The 24,617-nt window shown below is 35.7% G+C and overlaps 1 protein-coding gene across 2 annotated transcripts; it reads right to left on the bottom strand.

Moving 5' to 3' along the window:
• Positions 1-1,157: 1,157 nt before the first annotated feature.
• LOC121858356 lies at positions 1,158-23,799 on the bottom strand. 2 transcript variants are annotated; one of them, XM_042354791.1, is made up of 9 exons: positions 23,698-23,799; positions 22,947-23,032; positions 22,278-22,380; positions 19,351-19,476; positions 16,273-16,392; positions 15,634-15,866; positions 14,640-14,833; positions 13,692-13,821; positions 1,158-12,922 (listed from the first exon to the last, which is right to left on the bottom strand). In XM_042354791.1, exons 2-9 carry the CDS (start codon positions 22,986-22,988, stop codon positions 12,758-12,760), a joined length of 1,113 nt encoding a protein of 370 aa, XP_042210725.1. In that variant the 5' UTR covers positions 22,989-23,032; positions 23,698-23,799; the 3' UTR covers positions 1,158-12,757. The 2 variants fall into 2 exon arrangements, with proteins under 2 accessions (XP_042210725.1, XP_042210724.1); XM_042354790.1 differs by having other exon boundaries at positions 22,167-22,380.
• Positions 23,800-24,617: the final 818 nt, after the last annotated feature.

Raw genomic sequence — 24,617 nt, forward strand, 5'->3', positions numbered from 1 at the left:
TATGCTTAAAGCTTTAACGTTTTCTGTTACAGATATTGAAAAGAAAACAAATGTTTGTAATTTCAACCTAAACTGCTATATAATTATCCTCGATGCACCTGTGGTCCAGCATGAACATATCTGCCCTCGCTCATGTAACCAGCGGTATTTTTATTCATTGTTGCATAACCTTATGACTGCTGCGATAATTGCCGTCTCCGGCCTCTCTGATAGCCTCATGCAACGATCTTCAAGAGTGAGGTCACTAGCTTGAAAATGTTCAAAGGAGGGCCACCAGACTGGTGCCTGCACTTCGGCACCTCAGCAGGAATTAGAGCACCTGCAACTGCCTAGCTTATACTACAGACGGGTAATGGGGGACCTAATTGAGGTGTATAAACATCGCAAAGGCATTGCTCAGTCAAGTGTCCATACCTGGAGCTAGCAGACACTCGCCCCACAGGGGGTCACAGCTCAAGGTTGAAGAAGCCGCAAGTCCAGAAAACTGTGAGGGCAACCTTTTTCGGAGTGAGAGTTGCGAACTCTTGGAACAGCCTGCCAGAGAGTGTTGTGACGGCACCGAGTGTGAGCTGTTTCAAGACCAGACTTGACCAACACTGGGGCAGGTTCAAAAACACTCAGGAGCCAGTGCATGCCCAGTACTTGCCAACAGTGCGTAACAGAGACGTACGTGACCAACCACCCACGTGGCTAACGAGCCGATCAGTGGTGAAGAGGATAAAAATAAAAGTAAAAGTGTCGGAGTCAGAGTGATGTTTCTGCCCCAGCAACAAGAATGCCCCAGACTTGAGGGGGTCATGTGATGATGACTAGACTTGTTATTATTAATGTGATCAGTGCTTTTTTTTTCTATTTATTTAATTAGTGTAGGATAGTTCTTTCTGTTATACATGTCTGTGTTGGACAGGCCAGGAATGTATCTCATTGAGACTCATGTTAGAAGACTCCTGATTTATGTAAATTCAAGGGATACCTGTAGTAAATGTATGGTTAATTATGTTTATGTATGTATGGACTTTCATCTGTCACCCACATATAAAATCTGGACCCTCACCTACCACCACCATATATGGTGTTAGAATAAACTTATTACTAACTTACCATCAGTGACGGTACAGTATTTATGGAGGTATTTATAGAATGAAAGCATTATAAAATTCTCATTCATATTCCTTTATCATATAAAGTAGTACAAAAAGACAGAATATAAAAGGGTACATGTGCTCTTAAGTGTTAATAATCATATGAATCTACAGTTTCAATCTTTTGGAAGAAAGGAGATGATCCTAGAAGCTACAAGACACAAGCTGATGATACAAACATCTCAGAGGTATAATGAAAGAAAAATTTGTAGCTTACAGAATACATAGAAATGAAGAAAAAAGTTATGATATGTTAACAATTACCATTACTATGGACATATACAAGAAATATAACAAAAACATAAGAAATCGGAAATAACGACCATTACTACACGTTTTTATGCCCATAAACATGATGAGAGACATAACCCCCCAAAATTAATAAAGACAATCTTCAATACAATGCATTATTATGGATATTCATGTACAGTTATTACATGCTACTGTACCATGTCTTGACACTACCAATTACAGGCCAGAATATACTATACTTATACAGTACAATAGTATAATACAAGAAGCACCACGTGAATAATGTATAAATGTGTAAAATTATTATTACAATTTTTGTCGCATTTTACATTAACAGACTTGTAGTTGCTAAAGCCTGATGTTGTTCACCATGGTGCCTAATAATGACTTGGTAATAACACTTCTATGCATCTGACCTTCTATGTGACTCTCCACTATGGCAGTATGCACCAAAGTCCAACAATTAAGAATCTAAGCCTCATTTTGAAAACAGATTAAGTTAAATTAGGTTTATTTGGTTAGGTTAGATTCAGTTTAACAAGAGACCTGACCAAAATTTAAACCACAAATATCCAGCCACTCCTAACCAGTTTCCAAAACGAGGCAGATATTCAAATAGGTGGACCCTTGTGTATGCCCGCTATGACTAGTTGAAAATAAAAAGATATCATCTGAAGTTCTGACTTAAAACTAACTCCCTGTCTTCAGCAGCCACTGTATTATGTACCTGGATACATAACATATCACTAATTCTTTTTTTTTGTCTACGATAAAGTTAAGCTGTAACCAATGTTCTTCGGAGAGAATGATAATGAACGCTTCAGTTCCGATTACTGTTAGCTACAAAAACACCGTACCGTACCCCATCATAAACACGTCGGCATTTCCGTAGATACATTACAAGAAAAACTTATATGAGTATTAAAAAAAGGGGGAGGCATTGTGGGCTAAAGCAAAAGATATTACATCAATGTTATTTGAGTATTCTACAGAACATATAGTACAGTATATATAAAACACTTAAAGCTGTACATTGTGCCACTTGTAATTACCTACAAAAGGGATAAACAAAAGCCATGAAAACAAAAAAAAATTACCGGGTGTAGAGAGTTTGCAGTGTGCTGGTTCTTGCATAATGTTGGTAATGATCGATGAAGGATACGTGTAAAAATCTCCGTTTTACAAAATATACAGTGTGATGGTGAGGTATGTGGAGTGGTGATGGTGAGAGATGTGAAGTGGTGATGGTGAGGGATGTGGAGTGGTGGTGAGAGGTAAATGATGGTAAATAATCATGGTGGTGATAATGGTAATGGTGATATTCTGGGATGTGGGGTGATGGTGGTGAAGCAGGAGAAGCAGAAATGACAGATAAAAATAAAGAAGGGAATAAAGAGGAGAAGGAAGAGGAAAAGGGGGGGAGGGGGAATAAAAAATAATATATATACTTGGACGTGATAAATTAACGTTGAGAGGATGAAGTAATGTAATAACTAATATTGCGAAGTTGAGTAAGACCACAAACACACTGGGACACACAAGTCCATCTATCACATTAATAAACACAGGAGATATTAAGTTACATTAACACTATCATGAGTTTATACACCTAAATAATACTGATTAATTCTTTAATGAAATTTACAGTAGTTAGTTATATAAAATAAAAATCATAAGCATTTCACAGATAAAACATAAATTGAACCAACTACTGTACCGTATTCTGAAGAAAAAAAATATGGAATGTAATGAATAGTGTCTTTGAAATTTAGTTTGAGACACCTATGTATGACTTATTATTAAGAAACAATTATGTTCATCTGAGGAAACATATACTGTAATAAATTAGTGATTCATTACCACTTTCAGCCTTCTCATTTTCAGGGCAGCCAGCAGCTAAAATGACAAATTCTTTTCAAAATGACCTGTCTATGTTTTTCTAGTACCTTGTAAAAATATTATAAAAGTTTAAAGAGTTTATGTCTACCACTAACGAATATGCACGCTGTTAACTTCCATCTAATACGAGAATGGAAATTTGCCAGTCTTGAAAAACTTGAATCATTACATTGGTGCCCCCTGTACCTTAGCTGGTTCATGACCCCAAGACCCTCTTAGTCTCCTACTTTAACACTAAATGAGAAGACTGCATTACACTTTGTAGAAATTAAACTTAACCTACTGGTATATCCTTGTCTTACTGGTCTCAAAGGCTTATCCCCCACGACAGTTACTATATACTTCAGCTACACAGGGAGCATAACAAAACTAATACCAGTATACAGTATATCCTACCTTATGCTGAAAAGAGTCAAAGCTATCATCTTCTGCAAGACATATTACAGTACAGTATATCAATTTTCATCAAAGGTATTTGCAAAATCTGCAATCATGATCAATAAAAATCTACAATTCATTACAAAAGTTATTCAAAGGTAAAGTTGACACCGTACTGCACCACCCAAAGAAAGACGTGGTATAGTATACATATAAGACATAAATGTTCATATATGTAGCCACTACAAGATTACAAGAATTATATATACAGTATATATATATATATATATATATATATATATATATATATATATATATATATATATATATATATATATATATATATATATATATATATATATATATATATATATATATATATATATATATATCCTACAAAGCAAAAGATGAACTAGTCCAAGCTAGTGCTATATAGCCCCTCTCACATCTGCATAGGGGCACAGGTATAAAACAAAAACAAAAAATGGTATACTTCGCTGTACTGTACTGTACAGTTAACATGTTTTACAAGAACTGAGGGAGAATTCCTACACAAGCTTTGTCTAAACCTCTATAAAAAGAGTACTGGATTCTGATGTTGTTACAGACACATACTGTACTCACATAAGTATACTTGGTAGGTCTTTATTAATGGTGACTGCTCAAATGGGTCTCCAGTTCTAATAGATCCCAGTCCTAATAGACCCCAGTCCTAATAGGCTCCATTACTAATAGGCCCCAGTACTAATAGCCCAAATCCTAATGGTTGGGTTAGGTTAGGATCGAGCATTTTAAGACTGATACCTATAAGACCCTACATAGTTGATGGGTAATGTGGTATACGATGATACTGTACAGTGATCACCCAGAAGCTCTTTGAAGGGATACACGTTACTTACATTGGCAGTGTTACCTGTTGTAGTATGCTTAGATCTGCAAAGCCTGTCTGTTATTTAAGGCCATCTAGACGGGTAAAACTTCTTCAAAGGTGAAAAAGTAACCTAATTAAACAACTTGATGTTATAAAAAATGCATTCAACCATTATCTTATCATGTATGCAGGAACATTACCCTTAGTGAATTACTTGTGACATGACAGTAGCTACCTATTTATATAATGTAAATGAGTATGTTAAGCAGAAGTGGTCCATTACAAAACAATGCATTAAAAGGGTACCAAATACTTCTGACTAGTCATTCACATTTGTACTACTTCTCACATACATATTTTCTTGATTACTACAGAAATTTACTTAACACTTACGGTATATCAGAAAAACAAGGCCTAAATCGTACTTTCTCTGCTGAAAGTTTCATATTTTTGTTTACAATACATTTCCTAAACTATAGTACAGGTAAACAGTAGTTATTTTATATGTACTCTTTGTTTCCTTTAAATTCATGAGTCACTGAGAATTGTGCGCAGTTTTCTATTAAAAAAATAAATAAAATTAGATTGCCGTGTTCAGTATCACCAGATTTATTTCTGATGAAAGCACAGGAGCAAAAAACAGTTTGTCTTCAAGGTCTAATAATGACAGAATAATCTCAACTGCAATATGGGATAACTATATCAATATTTCCTCCTGCCTCTGTGCTACAAAAGTTCAACAGCATACTAGAGTTATGACTGATCCATCTTATTTTTCTAAATGCTGAATATTTAGTAAATGTTTACTATACTGTATAATGGCCTAGAATCGATCATAAGCAGTGTCAGCTGCTCAAAAAGATCCTTCAGTCAGTCAGTCAGTCAGGGTTGGTATTCATAAAGCCTGTTGAGGCAATTAAACATATCAGTCATACACACAAGCAGAAACCTCTTGGGAAGTTCATACAAAATTACTAAGGGGAATTTACTAGTTAATGTAATTTCAACATTAACATTACTGTGCTGGAAGATCTACTTTGTTCCCCTTGGTGGGTGTCTCAAGAAGGCATAATCTGAGGCTACCTGACAACTAGAAATTCATAAGGCTTCCTAGTTACTTGAAATGTACAGTGGCAGATCCAGCTCTCTCTCCCAATGTGTGTGTACAACAGAGGGACACTTAATATGATAAAAACTGTCTGAATTTGCTTCTTATTAACAGCAATTTCAAGTACTACTTCCACCTGATCAACTACTTTAATGAAACACACAGTTATCATTTCTTGCTAGCTACAGTAGACTCCTACAAAAATACAATCAGGAGATTTTGTGTTGACAGTGTGGTCAATCTTTGACTATTGAAACATACTGGATCTGCCACTGGTGTTATACATAAAATATGATGACTCTGGCACTGATAAATCAAGTTGGATGATGTCAAAAGTTAGATCAATAATCACTCACACCAGAGAGCTCAAAATCAGTACAGTATGATTATCAATGTCCACACTGACACTGATGTTAATATAATCATCACGTCTTCAGCTCAGTGATGCTCTCACATTAAAGTAAGTGATCATTAATACTGTCCATCTTATAAATCCATCATATTCATAGTGACCGATAAAATGTGCCTCAGTCCCAATAAGCCCTAACCAATCTTAGCTATTCCAACTGGACCTCAGCCCTAATGGAACCTAGCCATAATGGGCCCTACTCCTAATGGACCCCAGTCCTAAAGGACACAAACCCAATGGTTAGGTCAGACTAGGATCCATCTGAACTGCAACCTTCCATGACATACAAAACATTGCTTGGATAAAAAAAAGAAAAATGAGATGATGCCTATGAAGAAATTATTCAATTGTTGATGTACAATCACTCCAAAGACCATCTGTACTTGGGTAGGGTTGTCAAAATTCAATCATCCGTCAAGTCATATTTTTTCAACACAATTTTGTATAGATAGTTTTTGAGTGACGGTACATCCTCTACGTCTTAAGGTTATATCTGTGTTATTTATCTACACCACTGGGACTGGAAAATCATTACAAGGGCCTGACAGTTGAAACAGAAAAGGAGCACAGCACAATGGCCATGAGGACACTTTCTTTATGAGGAGCATCACAATCAATCAGTGGGCTACAAGTGCCATGGCAGCCATTAAATTCTAAAGACAGATCATAGCCTTCTGTCCCTAATCATGTACAACTTTAAATACCTCTGTAAAATAGTGGACAGATATTGCCTTAAAATTCAGCCAAGTTAACAATGCCTAAAAATTCTAATACCATGAATCCCTGTAAAGGCTATGATAAAACCAAGAAATAATGGTGCCAGATGTTTATCCTACAAGACATCATGAGACTATGAGTAATTACATACTGTACATAGTTAAAAGTTACTACTACATAACTTGGCAGCTTGAATAGTTTCATAAAAAGAAGACTGGGAGACTGATATACCAGGTTAAATTCTACTCCAGGATTACCTAGTTACAAATAGATACGCAAAGTTCACATACAGTATATTAATACAACTGAAATATCAACAAGCCAAGCACTAGCAACTTGTTAGCCCACAAGTTAGATGTAACTTTTGAGCAGATGGTAGTTGAATGGTTATCACCTATACCAGGGCTGGTGTCTTACCAGTAGTGGATTCAAGGCAGGTACTGTACAAGGATATTTCAGTTGCACTGCCTAGTTTGCCTCAAACTGGCAGTCGGTGAATTGGCTGTACAGCAAATGCAGTTTATGACACACGATTTAGTATGTGTCACCCACCCTGAGTAACCACTGCCAGAGTAGTTTGGGGATCCACAGGAAGCATCATCAAAGAGCTGAAGCTCTCCTAATTCCAGTATTATATAGGGTTATTATACATACAACACTAAAATTTTCATTTTCTTTTCTGTAGCTTTTAGATGAACACAAACAACTCAAAATGGTGTTTACAGGTTATTGTTTGTTTTCTTATACTGTACAATATGCACCAATATGCACCATCCATTACAACACGCACCTGCCATATATGATTAACATAATATATTTTCTATACAGTGCATTGAGAAAAGCTTGACACTGCAGCTAACTGCAATTAATATAAAATGAAGTTATAGTAATGTCAATGATTTTCCAGACTCAAAAAAGGTCAAGTTTCAAAGCCATTACAACAGCCCCTAAACCCTGTACTGTACTGTGTTGTACTGTATGAGTTGTACTGTACTGTACTGTAGTGTATTGTACTGTACTGTACTGTGTTGTACCGTACTGTGTTGTATTGTACCTCATACAGAAATATTTTAACCATATATTTAAAAGTAATTAAATTTGAAATACTTTTGGTCATTTTAGTTATCAACAACAATTAGGACTAAACTTTGGCACTGATTATTATAGCCTAGATAATGTACATAATGTATCATGAAGTACCGATGACTTAAGTTATTTCAGTAAGGGGAGTGACTTACACCTGATCCATTCTGTATCCTGAAGATCACTGACCTTAATATCTAGCACCATTTTTCAACACCAAAATGCCTAAAACAGTGCAACTCCATATTCCTCTGGTAGCTTGGGTCAATACACAGTACCAAGACCTCTAGTGTGTCAGCATGTACAGATATAAATTTCTAATGGCCACCGAATATCAATTAACTTAAAAATACTCGAGACAACATAAAACAGGACATTTTACGGACCACTTGAAGATTAGACACCACAGCTTATTTTATCTGATGATAAAACACCCTAATGTTACCCGAGGTTAGGTTAGCATTAGGGTGTTCAATCATCGGGTGAAAAAAACGGGGGAGTCTAATCTTCAAGTGATCCTGTTCTAAATAAGCAGTAAGTAAACCCATAAAAGAAAAAAAATTAATGTATGCCTAAATTTTTGTTCTCCCTCTTTCAAGCCATTTTTGGTTTTAATGCAGAGTGCTTGTAGTTAAGAGTCAAGAGATGGAGAGTCTCCCTTTAACTGCTGTCAATCATTTACTGGCATAACAGATGTGTTCTTATATATGATCTATATATATGGATATACAGTATATTAAAAAATCAAGACTAAGAGGGCAAAAAATTTTAAACACCCCCTGAATGTATTTTTCAAATGAGACTAAAGAAGACCATGACCTTCTCAGGAGACAAAGACAAGACATTCCTGTAGTGTGTGTATGCTGTTACCCCCTTTTGATAATGTTCATAATAAACTAAATCAGTGTTAATAAGTTACCCACTCAACCAACATCAAGTATTGCAAGCTTATGACTCACTAGTACCCCTGCTCCTCACATCCCTCACTTTGTTCACACTACATATTACCATACACTGACCCTAACCTAACCTGACTTAACCTAACTCAACCTAATCTAACAAATCCCCCACAATATCTCTTTACACAAGATCTTCACCGATTCCAACTCAATACTTAAGCACCCAGGCAATGGAGGGTCTACAGTAGAGGTGTTCTATAGGTGGTGGGCCTCGTACACCACAAATATTCATGGACCCTGATAACATTCATTACTCAATAATGTGCAGCATAAAACTTAATTCAAAACAATTTAAAAACTTTTTTTTTTTTTATAATTTAGCAAGACGGCAATTAGGAATACCTGTATGTGTGAAAGTCAAGTAAGTGAAGGGTAGAGTTTCTTGCCATATGGGAGCCTTACCCAGGTTGGGCCTCCCTAAGGATATGTATAATTGATGCCAGGCACTGAAGCCATTTTTCCTCAGCATACAGAAACAACCATACCCAGCAATTGTCTATAGATCACGGGTCATTCACGAAATTCATAATCATTCAGGTGAGTTGAATTTCTGAATTGAAAAACAAAATTCCCTACACTTGATACATTTCCAGGGAATAACTTTGGTGCAGTATTCTCTAAAACAAAAACCTATAATTTAAATATCAATCTCTATTCCTCCTCACTGACTTATTCTAAACAGCTAAAAAGAGTCCTAGCAGCATCATACTTTGGACGTCTGTATGGATGATGATACAGAAAAAAGAAAAAATATACTAGAGTACACTAAACAAGCAGACCAGTTTCTATGTATTCATATACTGTATTAATGTGACACTATGAAATCTCTAAAAAAAAAAAGAGTTCTAATGAGATGGACAGATAAATGGACGGACACACGGACACATGTACGAACAGAATATAGAGGAAAAGGTGTATTACACTTCATTTGTAAGGAGCAGAGGTTTAGCAGCCAAATACTTGCCATACAAGAAATATCACTACTGTATACCGTACTGTTATAAACACTTTACTGTCTCTTACTATGAACTTTCTTCTCAAAAAATAAAAAGATACTTACAATGCATCACCCAAAAGGTTGAAATTGTTTTAAATAAGTGTAAAATCTGCAGTACAGTGATGAATGACTCTCAAACACTGTGATGTAATTTCACTTTACCTTCACACTATGGGAGTCTTCTGGTTCTTCTGATACAGAATGTCATGACAACAGTTACTTGGCCACATGCCCCAATACCAAACAGAAATACAATGTACTGTACTGTACTTATAAACACCTTCAACAGAGCAGCATATATTGTCAGGATGCTTTGCCAGTATCTGATATAAGAGATATTAAATTTAAGTACAGAGTAATGGAAATGCTGCCCTTCTCAACCAAGCAACTTCCATTGGTTTCAAGTTCAATATTAATAACAATTAAAAAATAATAAAAATTGCCAAAAGAATCAAAATGTGCACAACCATATTTTCAGAATCCAATTATACACTTTTTAAATTGTGATATTACTGTTACACATCACAAAATGGCATGGCATCAGTGGAGCAATGACTGGGTAACATGTGGCTAAGGTATGAGGATTAAATACTTAGACAGTATTATAATTTCATAATTTCTATCTCCAGTTATTATTGATAAATGTATTGAATTTATATACTACATATACAGTATATAAAGAGGGAGAGTGCGTACATAAGTAGATGTGTGCGGCGGGGGAGGGAGGGAGGGGGGGACATATAATAACATGTGGTGAGATATGGCAGCCTTTTTCCTGCATATATTAGATAATATATAAGTCTGTACCAAGTAACATCATCCCCCCAAAAAAGCCAATGTTCATAAATCTAATAATATGAAGGAACAAAGTAGTACTGTCTATGAAGCACTGTAAATTATTCTGTACAACACTACCTACAAAAAACTAAATTCATCATACATTTTTCTCTTATCTGAAGTCATTGTAAGTTATAACCTAAGTTTTGGGCATATATAATTGTTACTGTAAACATCTTAGCAGGTTGGACTGAACCCTAATAAATGAGAACAGTCAGCACCCTAAAATATTGAACTGGATTACCTCTAGTAATTGTAAATTAATCATCCATCTGTGAGAAGTACCATAATCAAAGCACAGATTTTTTCCCTACACACTCATGATGCTTTTTCTCTCTCCTAGTCCACTATGATATGACTCTCAACAATAAAATTTAAACCACAAGCTGTAAGTTTCAATACAGTACTGTACAGGTGTATGTAAATTTGTTAAGCATATTTATGTGAAAACAATCATATTCTGAGAAAAGTTGAAAAAATAAAGGAACATAAATTCGTTCTGCCACAAAAAACATAATAATCCTACAGTTTGTCCACAACGAAACCACAAACAAAGGACATGAAGATTCTTTGTAATTCTTGGGGTACAGTATCACCCTGGCACCGTAAAGCTAGAACTTGACTTGTATTTTCTAGTGATTAGCAAACTCTAAAATTTCAAAAGAATTTATCAAACCAAAGTCAATGCATGAAAAGGTTAGCAGGCAGAAGATGGTGGACATTGTCATACCACAATACATCTACCTATTATCAGATGGCCATTAAAAAATAAAGCTTGCACCAATACAACTGTCATCCTTCCATGAACTATCAATATTCCTCTTATATGTTCTTACCTGCACTATGTAAACACAACTCCCCTCACAGGTATAATACATAATATATTCATGTACATCACTTTTTATCCCACATCAATAAACATCTTTTTATGGTTTACAAATTTCCAAGGAAAATTAGTGATTATAATATCTAACACATTATCTTCTACAACACTGGCTTCTAGGGGAACAACTGAGGAGAATTGTAAATATCAGTTAAATCATCAAGGACCTTAAAAAACTTCTCGGCAACTTAAAACAAAATATCTAATATTTTCACTTACATATTATATCACAATAACCATGGAATGACAGAAAGTATATTTCTCTGAGTTTGAAAATATTGGTCAAGTAAACGTAAAAAACTTACATGAAGGAATGCACTGGTTTCACATAACAAATAAAACTAACAAATTATAAATCAGTATAATCTAAAGATTGAGCAATAGGACACCTTTCCTTCTTAAATTATCCACAAAAAACATTAATTTTGTGCATCAAACGGAATAATAAAATTTCAAATGTAAAAAACATGAAGTGCTTATGGACCAATGTCAGGCTCTCAATATATTTTGCTAGAACCAGACAGGTTTAGTCTTTGTAAAAATAAATATATTTCACATGAACAAATGAGATCTGACCACAGTACACATGTGCCAAGATCAATAGTAAGGTCAGAATTGGATAAGAGAGGTCTATTTTCTTTGTGTCTGCTACCAAAAATAGTTATTTCTAATAAGGTTATGGTATGCCTTTCTGGCTCCCTCACAATAATAAACTAGGAATTAAACATGGATCGGTAGCAGAAATAGGAAAAGAAATTAAATTCATTAGTTGCCTCAGGTGATTGTGAAGTACAGGTACACATCTTTTTAAATGATGCCTGAAACAAGATAAGACTTGAAACAGTTCTTCATTCAGTCAAATCAAGAGCTTCACTATTATGTGAGATCCAAGTGACGACAACTAACACATTATAAAAATCCATTAAAAAAACTATTTGTATGTATTTTGGATTAATACACACAGCTTGTGAGCCAAATGAAACTAGATATTCTAATAAAAAATCTAAAATTGATTTGCTATCAATTGTTTCAATACATTCAAATGTCTTCAATTTCAGTAGTTCTGTTTTATTCTACCCCAAAAAAACTTGAAACTTATTGATATCGAGAAAATTTTTACAGAGTTCTTACGACAGAGTCCTTACCAAATATAACTTACCTAAAATTATGTTACATGTTAGGTAAGGTAGGACTTTTAACTTAAAGATTAATGGTACATGCCTTAAACTGTGCAGTCCTGAACCTTGCTACCGAGAGGTTCAGTCATTAAGACAACAGTCTCATATGGAGCACACTCCTCCACGTGAAGCAGAGAGCACAGCCACCCATAAAATCCCTTCTCTGGGTCACTCACCTCAGCCCACCATGAGTCAAAAGAAAGTGATATCTGTAATAATAAGATAAAAAGAATCAGCTTTTTCAACAGTCCACAAAAAGTTGAAAGACTTTGAGCAATGGGTATTATCAGTACAGTACTACTACAAGCACAAGACAGTTTTATCCATTTTCGTTCACTCTTTACAAAAAGTAGTTCATAGTGTGCATGGAGACACTATATAAATTCTTCTCTTTGAGATCAATAAATCTATGAATGTTTTACTCATAAACTATGACTGAAGAGGTGTGAAGTTTCTCATGAGATTCACTAACCTTTTTCCTACTGACCTAATAAAGTATCAACTTCCTGTACAGTTTGAATCAGTGTATTGTTCAACTTCTGTTAGCGCAGTTGACTCAGGTTATCATTACCACTAACAGATTAATTGAATGGCTATATAGGTGCCATCTAGTAAACTGATTGACAATATCACAGGTTAAACTTGTAATTGCATATACGCAATAATTAACCTTCAAACAATCATGCAAAATTCCTAAGACAATAATATTTATACAGTATAAAGATGATACACTCAAAATGACCATCAATACTACAACAAATAAAGAATATTTCTCAAATGACCACTCAATTCAAGGGTAAAGGTAAGGGCAAAATAATATTTCAGTATAAAATAACATAAATAAAGTACTGTACATTTTAATATCACTACAGTAAAATCAGGCACATTATAGATAATATTCTGAGAGGCTAGAAAAACTGTCCATAATACAAGCAGGATAACCAACTTAATCCTATGCATATAAGCAGAGTAACTTACCTGAACAAAAGCTCCATATATTCCTAGACCAACGGTGAAGATGATGATAAGGAATGGGTAGAGCAGAATGAGCAATGGTGGTAATGTTATCCTGGGGAGGCAGCGAGCCTCTGTCACCCTTGTCAAGATGCTGTGGAGTCAACAATTCAATCATTATAAAAGACCTAATAAATCGTTTTGATAAATAATCTGATAAAAATAAAGAAAAGAATCTATACCCAGCAATTGTTTAAATTTATACCTGTCCCAATGTTTATACAATTTGAGTACTGTACACAAATTCATCCACACACTTTTGATCTTTTAACACAAAAATTTGAAATAAAAAAAGTGAGAAATCCAATGTTAAAAAAGATAGAAATATTAATAATCTGTAAGGAAGACCAGAATGAGCAACTAATGGTGATCAACACAGTACTAGCATCATCCATGGGAGGGCATTAAAGTTCTATGATCACCAACAGCAAGAAAAAGGGGAACCATACAACTGTTGAGTCTTTCCTGGCAAGTGAAGGCTGGCTCAAGAAATACCATAGTCTATATAATTCCAAGGTTACAGGTGACACAGACAGTGCTGACAAAGGTGTTGCCTGGTATTTGATGGTAATGATTTGTATTTATTTATTTTTTTACTATATATCACCCAGGGAATAGAAGGTATATTACAGTTCCCTGGTCAGCAGACTGTACTGTATTAAAAGAGCCACCTGCCATTAGTACACGCTTGAAAACTCTGATTACTGAACCCATATAAGATCATGTTGCAGTACATCCACTTACTAGTACCAAGTTTGGTTAAAATCCCTTTTTAATTATCTTAGTTATCATGCTCACAATCCCCAGACATGCACTTGGATGGAAGCATAATTTCCTATGTCTCTCAACCGTGACAAAGGAGAACAATATATTGAATAGTAACACAAAAATAACAATGTTGGGATACTATACCTATACCAAGTAAGGGTCCCTAGGTAGAACGAATAAGCTCCCGACACCAGGAAGACAAATGGGAAGCAGAGGAGGGAGAGAAGCGTGATGTGTGGCCCGTAACGGGACGAGCACCTGGGCTTGGGTTTATCAGGCCCTAATGTTTGTGTGATCGATGCTTCCAGGTCATCCAGTTCTTCTCGGGACAGATTCACCTGTTTGGAACAAGATAATTTCATTTATTCCATATTTTATATACAATATAAAATTTTCTTTTTATTCATAAAACAAATTCTGTGGTTACTTACATAAAACACTTTATAGTATGAAACAATCATCTAGGTGAAAATAGTTGTTGAAAACCAGATTTAGTTTGATTTTAACCCAGAGAGTTCTAAACTTCATATTTCTTATTGTTGATGTAATGGTGTTTTAATAATCTTGTTATCACTTACAGACCTTAGTTGCTGAAGTGCAACATTATACAATACTGTATTGAGGTCTTGGACTACTATAATGTACAGTATATGCCAAAGATGTACGTACAGTATATATACCCACACATAGTATGTGTTTGTAACTAATTTCACATACACAAACACCACACACACACACACATGCATGTGCACACACACACTCACACACAATGAAAAAATCCCCCTCCAAAACATAACACAGATAAATTTCCTCCTACCATGTTTGATGGCCTACAAGAGAAGGTAGTCCTTAAATTCTTTCATTACAATAAAAAATATAAAATGAACCATTACTAAAAATACTGTACAGTACTGATAAATTTTGCTATCACTGATTTTACGATACCAGGCAGTCTACAATGGAAAGGCAATTTTTTAAGTACAACTAACAAAGAGTAAAAACAATAACACTAAAGTATAATTTCCTCTCTTATTTTACCTCCCCTTTTCTCGAAATTTCTGTAACTCTTCATCCATACCTCATAAAACTGCAAGACAAAGATATAAAAAAGATAGAAACATAACTACAAACAACAAACCTTAACATCAATACTGTGTCCTTTCTTCTTGCCGCGCTTGATGGTGCCAGTGAGGGTGACATACGAGTCCAAACCTTCTGGCAGCTCCTCACTGAACACCACCTGGCCCCCACTCCCCCCACCATCACTATTTGTACCCCCACCATCGGGCCCTGTTTCCTCACTCCCATCAGGTTTCAAGGCTGACTGCTCATCTCCGGACTCATCAATGTCACCAACTGCCTTAATGCTCCCTGCAATAATAAGTTCATGTGACACAGCCTATATAATCTAGATTAATTTTTTGCTTCACCAGCTAGTTTAACTGTCTATACAAATAAGCTGCATTAAAGACTAACATCTAAACAAAGAATCCTTCCCTCCCTCTCTTGCATCAGTTCAACCAATAATAAATTTGTGTAAGTACAGTATATAATAGTACCAACTAAGGGTTGATTTTGAAAGTCCAGCCTAATTAAGATTTATGACCAGTTATCCCACAGAGCAAGAAAAATAATGGTTGTAAAATCAGTTTACATTTAAAGACTGGCAAGTATTGAGGATGGTGTAGGCAACTGAGACCTTGTGGTGAATGCAAGTATTGATACACAACATGAAGTGTATAAAAAATAAATAACAAAGAATACAAGAGCTAAATACCTTCTCCAGCAACTGATATCCTGTCAATATCGTCATCTCCTTGGTTAATCCTCTGTCGGTCTACAGAGTCACTCATGGAAGCATCGTCTACAAATATGGCACTGTTACGGTGAATACTGTCTGTAAGATAGAGAAGGTACAGTAGTTAGTCTCTCCTGAACCCAATAAACACCATACCACTTACATTCATACTTGTTTTATATATATCATTAATTACATATCTTACAGAAGCATTTAGAGGTCAAGTATACGGTGTCCACTGTTAATATTGCTTCTCATTTGTCAAGAAGTTCGGTTATCAAATGTACAGTAGTAGGATCAGTATATGCCACGGTGCCACTCATGCCAACCCTCCCAGGACATGATGAGTTGCCTGTAGTATTTCGGAAGTCATAGGAACCACCCTAACAGATACTACAGCTCCTCCCCGACTTACAACCACCCGGACATACGACCACCCGGACATACGACCGCCTCAGTCGTACCAAAATTTTGTCAAATTACATATTTTCAAGTCCCAACGTCAGTGATTGCGCTGTGTACTGACAAAAATTTTTGTTTGTAATTCACTTTAAAATGGCTGGCAAGCTTAAAAGTGAGAGTTTTGTGGTGCTGAGAAGAAAAAGAGACACCCATTTTAGATTTTCTATGTATCATTTAAGCATTTTCGACTTACGACCATTTCGATTTACGACCTGGATTTGGGTCCCTAACCCCATCGTAAGTCGGGAGGAGCTGTATTTTGAGAAACTGTACAGCCATTTATTTGTAAGTATAATTCAAGTCATCCTAATGCTGCTCATTTTAGAATCATATTTACTGAACTTGATATACTGGTTAGTCCTTCATCCAGACATTTAGTTCTTTCACCCCTCACTATAGACATATAAAAGGGACTAACTCATTAAAAAAGTTTCCCTTAAAGATTTACCACATTTGCTTTAACTTGGAGATCAGAAGGCAAAAGGCTGAGCTACAAGGGTACCTGACCCGAGCATCAAGCCACACCTTGGCAGCCTCTTCAGGTTCTGTGATTATTTACTCCTTACTATTAACATCACACAAAAACCAATTAACCTACAACAAAACCTGGAGCTGAAATAATTCTACCTACAACAACACTTTCATTATCTCACACATACAGGGTCATCATGTCTTAATCATCAGTTGGTGTTAAGGCCCTACAATGGCCAACACACAACCTCAGCTGCACTCCTTTATCATCAAAACACCGGGGTGAGTCAGGGACCCTATGTTTGCCATTCACTCCTTTTTTTATTCTTGATTTAAGCCTACATTTACTAGTAATGTAGTAAATAATCAGAATCCTGAGAGTCACTCTGCCAGTTCATCATATCTCCAAACAATTTTACCTATATAAGTTCAGTAAATTACTTTATAAACCTACTGGGGGTAAGAACGATTATGGAATGGGTAAGAAAGTCAAAACTGAAATGATTGGCACAAAAAAGTGCAGAGTAGAGAGTAATAAAAGATGCCAGGTGTTGAGAAAGATCAAGAATAAGGTGGAGAGATGCAGTTGAAATGGATATGAGAAAGAATTAGGTGTAATATGACAGCAAGCATAGGACTCACAGATGAGAAGGAAGACCCAAACAGCCCACCCCAAAACAAAAATGGGACAGAATTCCCATCAGACACAGAACTGTCATAAAAATGGGATGAGTATGTATTTTGAGATGACTCCCATACACAACATACAGTATAGTACACAATATCAATCCCACCTACTGACAGTCTACTGGGATCCATTAAGAGCACTGCTGAAAATAGACACATACTGGCAACTTACAAGATTATGAATATCAAACAGCTGTTTGAGCAGCCTCATCTTTTTACTGTAAACACAAAAGATTGTGTAGCTGCAGTAAAACCTGTCTTACGGAGCTTACTTAACTGTAATATAAGGCTCAGCTTACAATCTGGGTCTTGTATCTCTTGTAAAGTAGAAAATTGAGATGAAAAGAAGCTAAAGGAAAGAGCAAAAGACCAGCCAATCACATAAGCAAATGACAAAGTGAGGTTAGCCTCCTGGCGGCCTCATTTTCTCACTGAGAAGGCAAGTGAATGCTGTTAGAACATGACAGTTTTAACACTGATTCATTTTATAAGAAAGCTTTCTTATGAACTGTATGACCCAGCTACAGATAGAAGAGAAAGTGGCTCTTGTTGTGAAGAAATAGCAATCTCTTGAAATATTAAGTCATTCACAAAAACCATTTAATAAAGTGGACTACACAAGCTGAATCTATTCTTCCTTAGCACAAATGTGACCTATTCATGGCATGTTTGGTAGATACCATACAGCAGTCCCAAAACTGACCCTGAGTTATCATGTGATAACTGTGAACAAGGACTTCAATTAAAAAAAAAATTTCATGTCACAAATGATTATCAGTCTATTATGTGTTGTGGTCACCCCAGACAGGTCATATACTGTAAGATCCCACAATTCTTAAATGTAATCCCATCTAAAATATTACATGAAAGAACTATTCCACCCTATTTTACCTTAATTAAATTTAAAGCAGAGGAATTATTTTTCTTTAAACAAACCAACATACAAACTCACAAGCATCTAGATAACAATGAGACACAAACACTCTTACTAACATTATCACTAGTCTAGTCTAGTCTACAGTTCAAAGAACTGCTATGCATTCACTAAAATTTTCTTCAATTTCACAGTCAATTTTCAAATCATATCTTTTTTGATAAATTATGATTTACCAAGCAATCACATTATATCATTGGCTGTTGTCTCAATGAATTTTAAACTGTGAAGCAAGAAAAAAATACTGGAAGTCACATAAGACCCCTGGGTCCACTTCCAGCAGGAGTACAGGGACACAAATATTAGGTTATGAGACAAAGATATTGCCATTCTCTTATCAGATGGACATTAACAATGTGTATACTGTACAATACTTTAGGTGAAAAAACACAAACACAATAAATCTAAAAACAATTTTCTAAATAACTGGTAAACAGAATGTGATTTAGCTGCTGCCATCTCAGTATATAATGAGAAGACTGATTAAGAAACAAATAATTTACCAGAGGCAGTGCTGCTAGTCTCCAACAAATTGTTCATGCTTGCTCTGGAGTTTGTTTCACCTGGCAAAAGTCTTGCTTTGACACTTCCACCAATGGCCTCAATGCTGCTAGAGCTGCCAGTGCTCTCTTGAAAAGAAAAAAAAATGCAAGAAAAATAATTCCTTGACAACATGGGTGTATTGTTTTTACATAAAAAAAAGAGAAGTGCATCCTATAGGCATAACTGCCTATTTGGGACAGTGGGGATACAGCATACTGGTGGGTGCATGGTGATGGCACTAATACCTTTTCAGAAGAGTGCCTGTGAAATTATTTTTAGAGCTGAGAAAACAATTAACTATCCCTTGAAGGTACAATGTGGGAAGTTTTCTAGTAAAGTCATTAATATTGACAGTTTTGAGGTTTTTCTGCTTCAAATGAGGATGTGAAGTGCCACAACTCAACATCCAGGCCAAGATGACTGCTGTATTCCATCTGGAAACAAACATCTTACATAAATGATCCCCAACTAATCATCAATAAAATAAGGCCAGGCTCTATTCACTGAAACAGTTACAGCTAGAAATCTGATGAAGAAAATGAAGATCAGACAAGAAGTAAGGTGTTAGCTAAGATCTCAATGGTGTGTGATATTGTGATGGTGAGGCAGTCAAAATTAATAAAACAATGTGCAATAACATGTATGTTACTAAACAACATGTACAGTATTAGTAACACTGAACAAAACAACACTGGATACATCCTATTTACTTATGTGAGTGATGTCTTCCTGTGGCAATGAGGATGTCTGCTGCCTGGCAAAGAACAAATCTTGTGAGACTAGGGCAGTCAAAGTGAAGGATCATTGGGAGGGATGAAACATTTGTATGAGAGTGAATGAGTTGTTTAACACTGAAAGATTATTATCAATATATACAGTAGCTATTAAAAATAAAATTGGTATTAAATGAAATCCTGGAAAATCTCTAAGTGATAAAGTGATAGATGAAGAAAAGATCATCCACAGGTTCAAGCAATCACCAATTGGAAAGAACCATTGACAAACTCTGTCATATGCTTTGTAAATATCAGAGTGCTACAGCATGAATTTTGCTATTTACAGTCTATTGGTTATTGATAAATGACAGAAGACCAGCAGTATGGTAATGATGATCACAGAGTTATTTTCAAGGTGTTTTGAAATACTGTATATCTGTTGATAAATGTTTTAAGAATCTCTATAACCATCCTTGTGAAGGGAAACGGGGTAATAATTTGACGGGTTTGATTTATCACCTTTTTGGGGAATCACAGTGAATAACTTAAGATCACTATCAAGGGCCTAATATATTTCATAGTTAGCACATAGAATAGGATTTGAAAATACAGTACAATGTAACAGCTGGTGAATATGAGTGAATGATGGGAAGTCATGTCTTTGGCACAATTACTATAATAGGAGCGGAGCATTTATTCATTTTTAAGGTAAATACTATTGTTATTAGAAATTAGTAAAAAATTACTATCAAACTGCATGTCAATAGCTGGCTATTGTTCAGCTGTTAACAATTAAATTCTCTGTTTTTTTTTATTTCCTTTCATTTTGTAAATAAAATAATTATTACAAGATGATCTTTTGAGTCCTTCTACAGCTTCTGGGCTCCAGGGTAGGCACCAGACCCCTTCTCTGTTTCAAAATTGCTGGCAGGTTTTTGTAGCCAGATATTATTCACATCTTTCCTAATATTCCAAATCCAATTTCCCTTAAAGATACCACATTTGCTTTAACTTGGAGATCAGAAGGCAAAAGGCTGAGCTACAAGGGTACCTGACCCGAGCATCAAGCCACACCTTGGCAGCTTCTTCAGGTTCTGTGATTATTTACTCCTTACTATTAACATCACACAAAAACTAATTAACCTACAACAAAACCTGGAGCTGAAATAATTCTACCTACAACAACACTTTCATTATCTCACACATACAGGGTCATCATGTCTTAATCATCAGTTGGTGTTAAGGCCCTACAATGGCCAACACACAACCTCAGCTGCACTCCTTTATCATCAAAACACCGGGGTGAGTCAGGGACCCTATGTTTGCCATTCACTCCTTTTTTCATTCTTGATTTAAGCCTACATTTACTAGTAATGTAGTAAATAATCAGAATCCTGAGAGTCACTCTGCCAGTTCATCATTTCTCCAGTCATTTCTGGCAAATGCTGGAAAAAACCTTATTCAAGATAAGGAAATAGTAAGATGTAACCCTGAATGTAAATGAAAGAGAAACGGCAGACACTTCCAACCTTGACACATAGATGGAATAAAGTGGAGTAAAAGTCATACTATCAAATGTATCTCTGCGAGGTACTGTACTGGTAAATGGGAGAGTTTAAGGAACAGTGATGTGTATAGATGTGAAATGGCTGAGAGAACCAGAGATGTGAAGTGTACATCTAAAAGTAGGTTGGGATAAACAACCCAAGGAGGTCTGGAAATGTGAAAAGCATGAATGGTACCGTACAGGAATAATGAAAGTGCAAATGAAGAAGAACAAAAACATTATTGTGATAAGAAAGCAAACAACAACTGCACGTATAGGGATAAAATATGAGACACAAGAGTGGAAAGGTCTCGTGAAAGCTTGAGGAGTAAGGAGAGGGGAGAAAAACAAATTTAGATTGGGTTATGGCCACTGTTCTGGAATGCCTACCAAAGGGTGTCAAATGAAAGGAAGGATATATATTTCATACAGTATATATATCCAGCCAACATTTCCCTTAAGTAGTCATTAGTAACATCTACAGTATAACAAGCAACAGATGTGCATAATTTACCTTGCTGTAAAAGGTTATCAATGCTGGGAGTATTTTTATCTAAATCAGTTGTGGAAGCTGTGTGCTGAGACTGTGAGGGCGTCATAGCTGGGGTAGCATTTGGAGTAATACCTGGTGTCAATACAGTTGGTATAACAGAAGTCTCCTGCAATAGGCACTCTGCTGAACCTCCCTCACCTCCCGAATCACAAGTTGAACCTGCACTCTCACATTCCTGAAAGATAATTAGAATAAAGTGACTTTATGGTTTTAAACTGTACTGTATGCAGAAACCTATAACTCATTTAAGTCGAGAGTACTCCAAGCTTGTGAAGTTTCCAGTTTTCTGAACTTTATCAATTACTGTATCTCATTCCTCGTAAGTGTTCTCCTTGCTTATACAGTATCAACTTGCATTTCTACAAAAAAGTTTCCAAAATACAAAATATTAATAGAAAATGCTGTCAATAGTAAGTAAGGAGGTGGTTAACATCTACAGTATAGCATTAATTCTATTTTAATTTACTCGGTCCTATTATCTGACTTGATTCATGTATATAAATCGACAGAGTCAAAAGCAAAGAATCGTAAAATTTTCATATACAATGAACCACATAATCATTTAGTGTTTAGGTGACACGAACTGATCAAACACATCGTAACCTAACCAAAATTACCCATGGTAGGGTTATCTGCCTTAAAAGAAATAAAACTGTCCGTGATATTTTTCTAGAACTACCGTAGTCATCCTCCTACAATACATTTTTGGCAACTTTTTAACCGAGACGAAAAAACTCTCACCTGTGCCGATGACAAGATTTTGTTGTCTTGAGTCTCCATCATAAACTAGTAGGCAGAGCAGAGGCCACTTGTGTTAAGCCATTAACCTGGAAGCACACAACAAAACAAGAAACTAAAGTCAACTAAAAAATAAAAATGAATTCGATCATTATGCCTTAACTTGATAATAGATAGGGCTAATACTGTAGCGGTAGTTGGTAACTTGCTTCTGTGTATGGACTGGTTGCTGGGAAGTGTTCCTGTGAATGAAAGTCATGCAAACAATGAAAATGGCATTACTGAGTGGATGTAAATTTGTTGGAAACCTTGTCATTCATTTGGATTTTCTTGGTAATATAAATGTCTTCTATAGAAAAGTTATCTGAAGTACCTGGCTAAGCTGTGATACTGTTCAAGAGTACTACTAATGACTCAACTTCACCTTAAGTGACTATAAAGACCCAGTTACAGTAGGCAGTTAGACTAGAGGCTTTTAGCTCCTCAAACAAAGCTGCTTCAACTGATCAGCATTTGATAAAAAGCGAGAAAATATACAAGGAACTCATATATCCCACAAGGTTTTCAGGCATTAATTCAATAAAAACACCAATAAGGTTGTTTGTGTCCCTAGATTGCTCTATTAGACTATATACATAAGATAAGGGAAGGTTTAAAGGGCTGAGGTATGAAAAATAAATTAATGTTAAAGTCCATCCCGGCCATAGTCAGCAGCCCCTGGACAACTGAGGTCACTAATAATAATAACACTTACTGTATGTGTGTGTTAACAGAGTGTAGTTAAGTGTAGTTACAATGTATGGAGTAATATATCCATGGCATCGTTCAGGAGCACCAGCAGACGCCTCTCACCCCCCGTCACAACAATCTTATGAGAGACTATTGTTTAAAGTCTGTAATCAAAACAGTTCTTAAAAAATAAAACTATAGAAGAAATAATAATCTTTTCTGGTATACTGAACTTTATTTTTTTTAACTTTAATTCCAAAAATCTATTTACTTAGGTTTTTAGCTTTAGATATAAAATAATAAGACATGTGCAGTAGTATGGAAAAACTATGGTGCTCTAGTTAAAACGTAGTTCTTACAATATATTATGAGAGTATTTAAATTCCAAATTATAAGATTATGTATCATAATTCTAGTATTAAATGTGTGTTTTTTTCTGTTTCATGTTGATACAGAGTAAAGTATAATATTTAAAATGAAGCAATGAAGCAGTTACCCCTGTCACCACACGTTAGTCCACATAGTGCTGTTTCTGTATCAAGTGATGTGAAATATATCATCACACTAGTCGGGCAGTCGATAAGTCTCTGTTGAGTCTGTTACACGTCGTGGACAATTACTGGGCATGTACAGAACACAGTAGTCAAGGCTAGGCAGCTCACACTTGGGAGTGTGGCAAGTAATTCCAAGGGTTAACAACTCCTACTCCATAAATTATATCAAACAATTTTCTGGATTACATCCCACTTGAACGATGTATGCTTGTTTACCCATCTGATAAAATAGTTACCTCAGGTAGTCGTTCTGAACAACCTTCAACAAACCAGCTGCTACAAAAATCAGTAGTGACCACCTTTACCGAGGCTGATGGTCTGTACCGAAGAACAAAGTGATCAAGACAAGCGGTGAATTAAGACGTTAATTATACCTCAAACTTTCCTCTAA

The sequence above is a fragment of the Homarus americanus genome, unplaced genomic scaffold, assembly GCF_018991925.1.
Source record: "Homarus americanus isolate GMGI-L3 unplaced genomic scaffold, GMGI_Hamer_2.0 scaffold57980, whole genome shotgun sequence".
NCBI classification, from domain to species: Eukaryota; Metazoa; Arthropoda; class Malacostraca; order Decapoda; family Nephropidae; genus Homarus; species Homarus americanus.

What these genes read in the sequence shown, in the direction of transcription:
- LOC121858356 (XM_042354790.1), bottom strand. Translation starts at nt 22,988, where the DNA reads ATGATGGAGACTCAAGACAACAAAATCTTGTCATCGGCACAG. An exon ending in GACTAGCAGCACTGCCTCTG is followed by an intron (nt 16,393 to 19,350) that starts GTAAATTATTTG and finishes TCTATCTTACAG; the next exon opens with ACAGTATTCACCGTAACAGT. An exon ending in GATATCAGTTGCTGGAGAAG is followed by an intron (nt 15,867 to 16,272) that starts GTATTTAGCTCT and finishes TTATTATTGCAG; the next exon opens with GGAGCATTAAGGCAGTTGGT.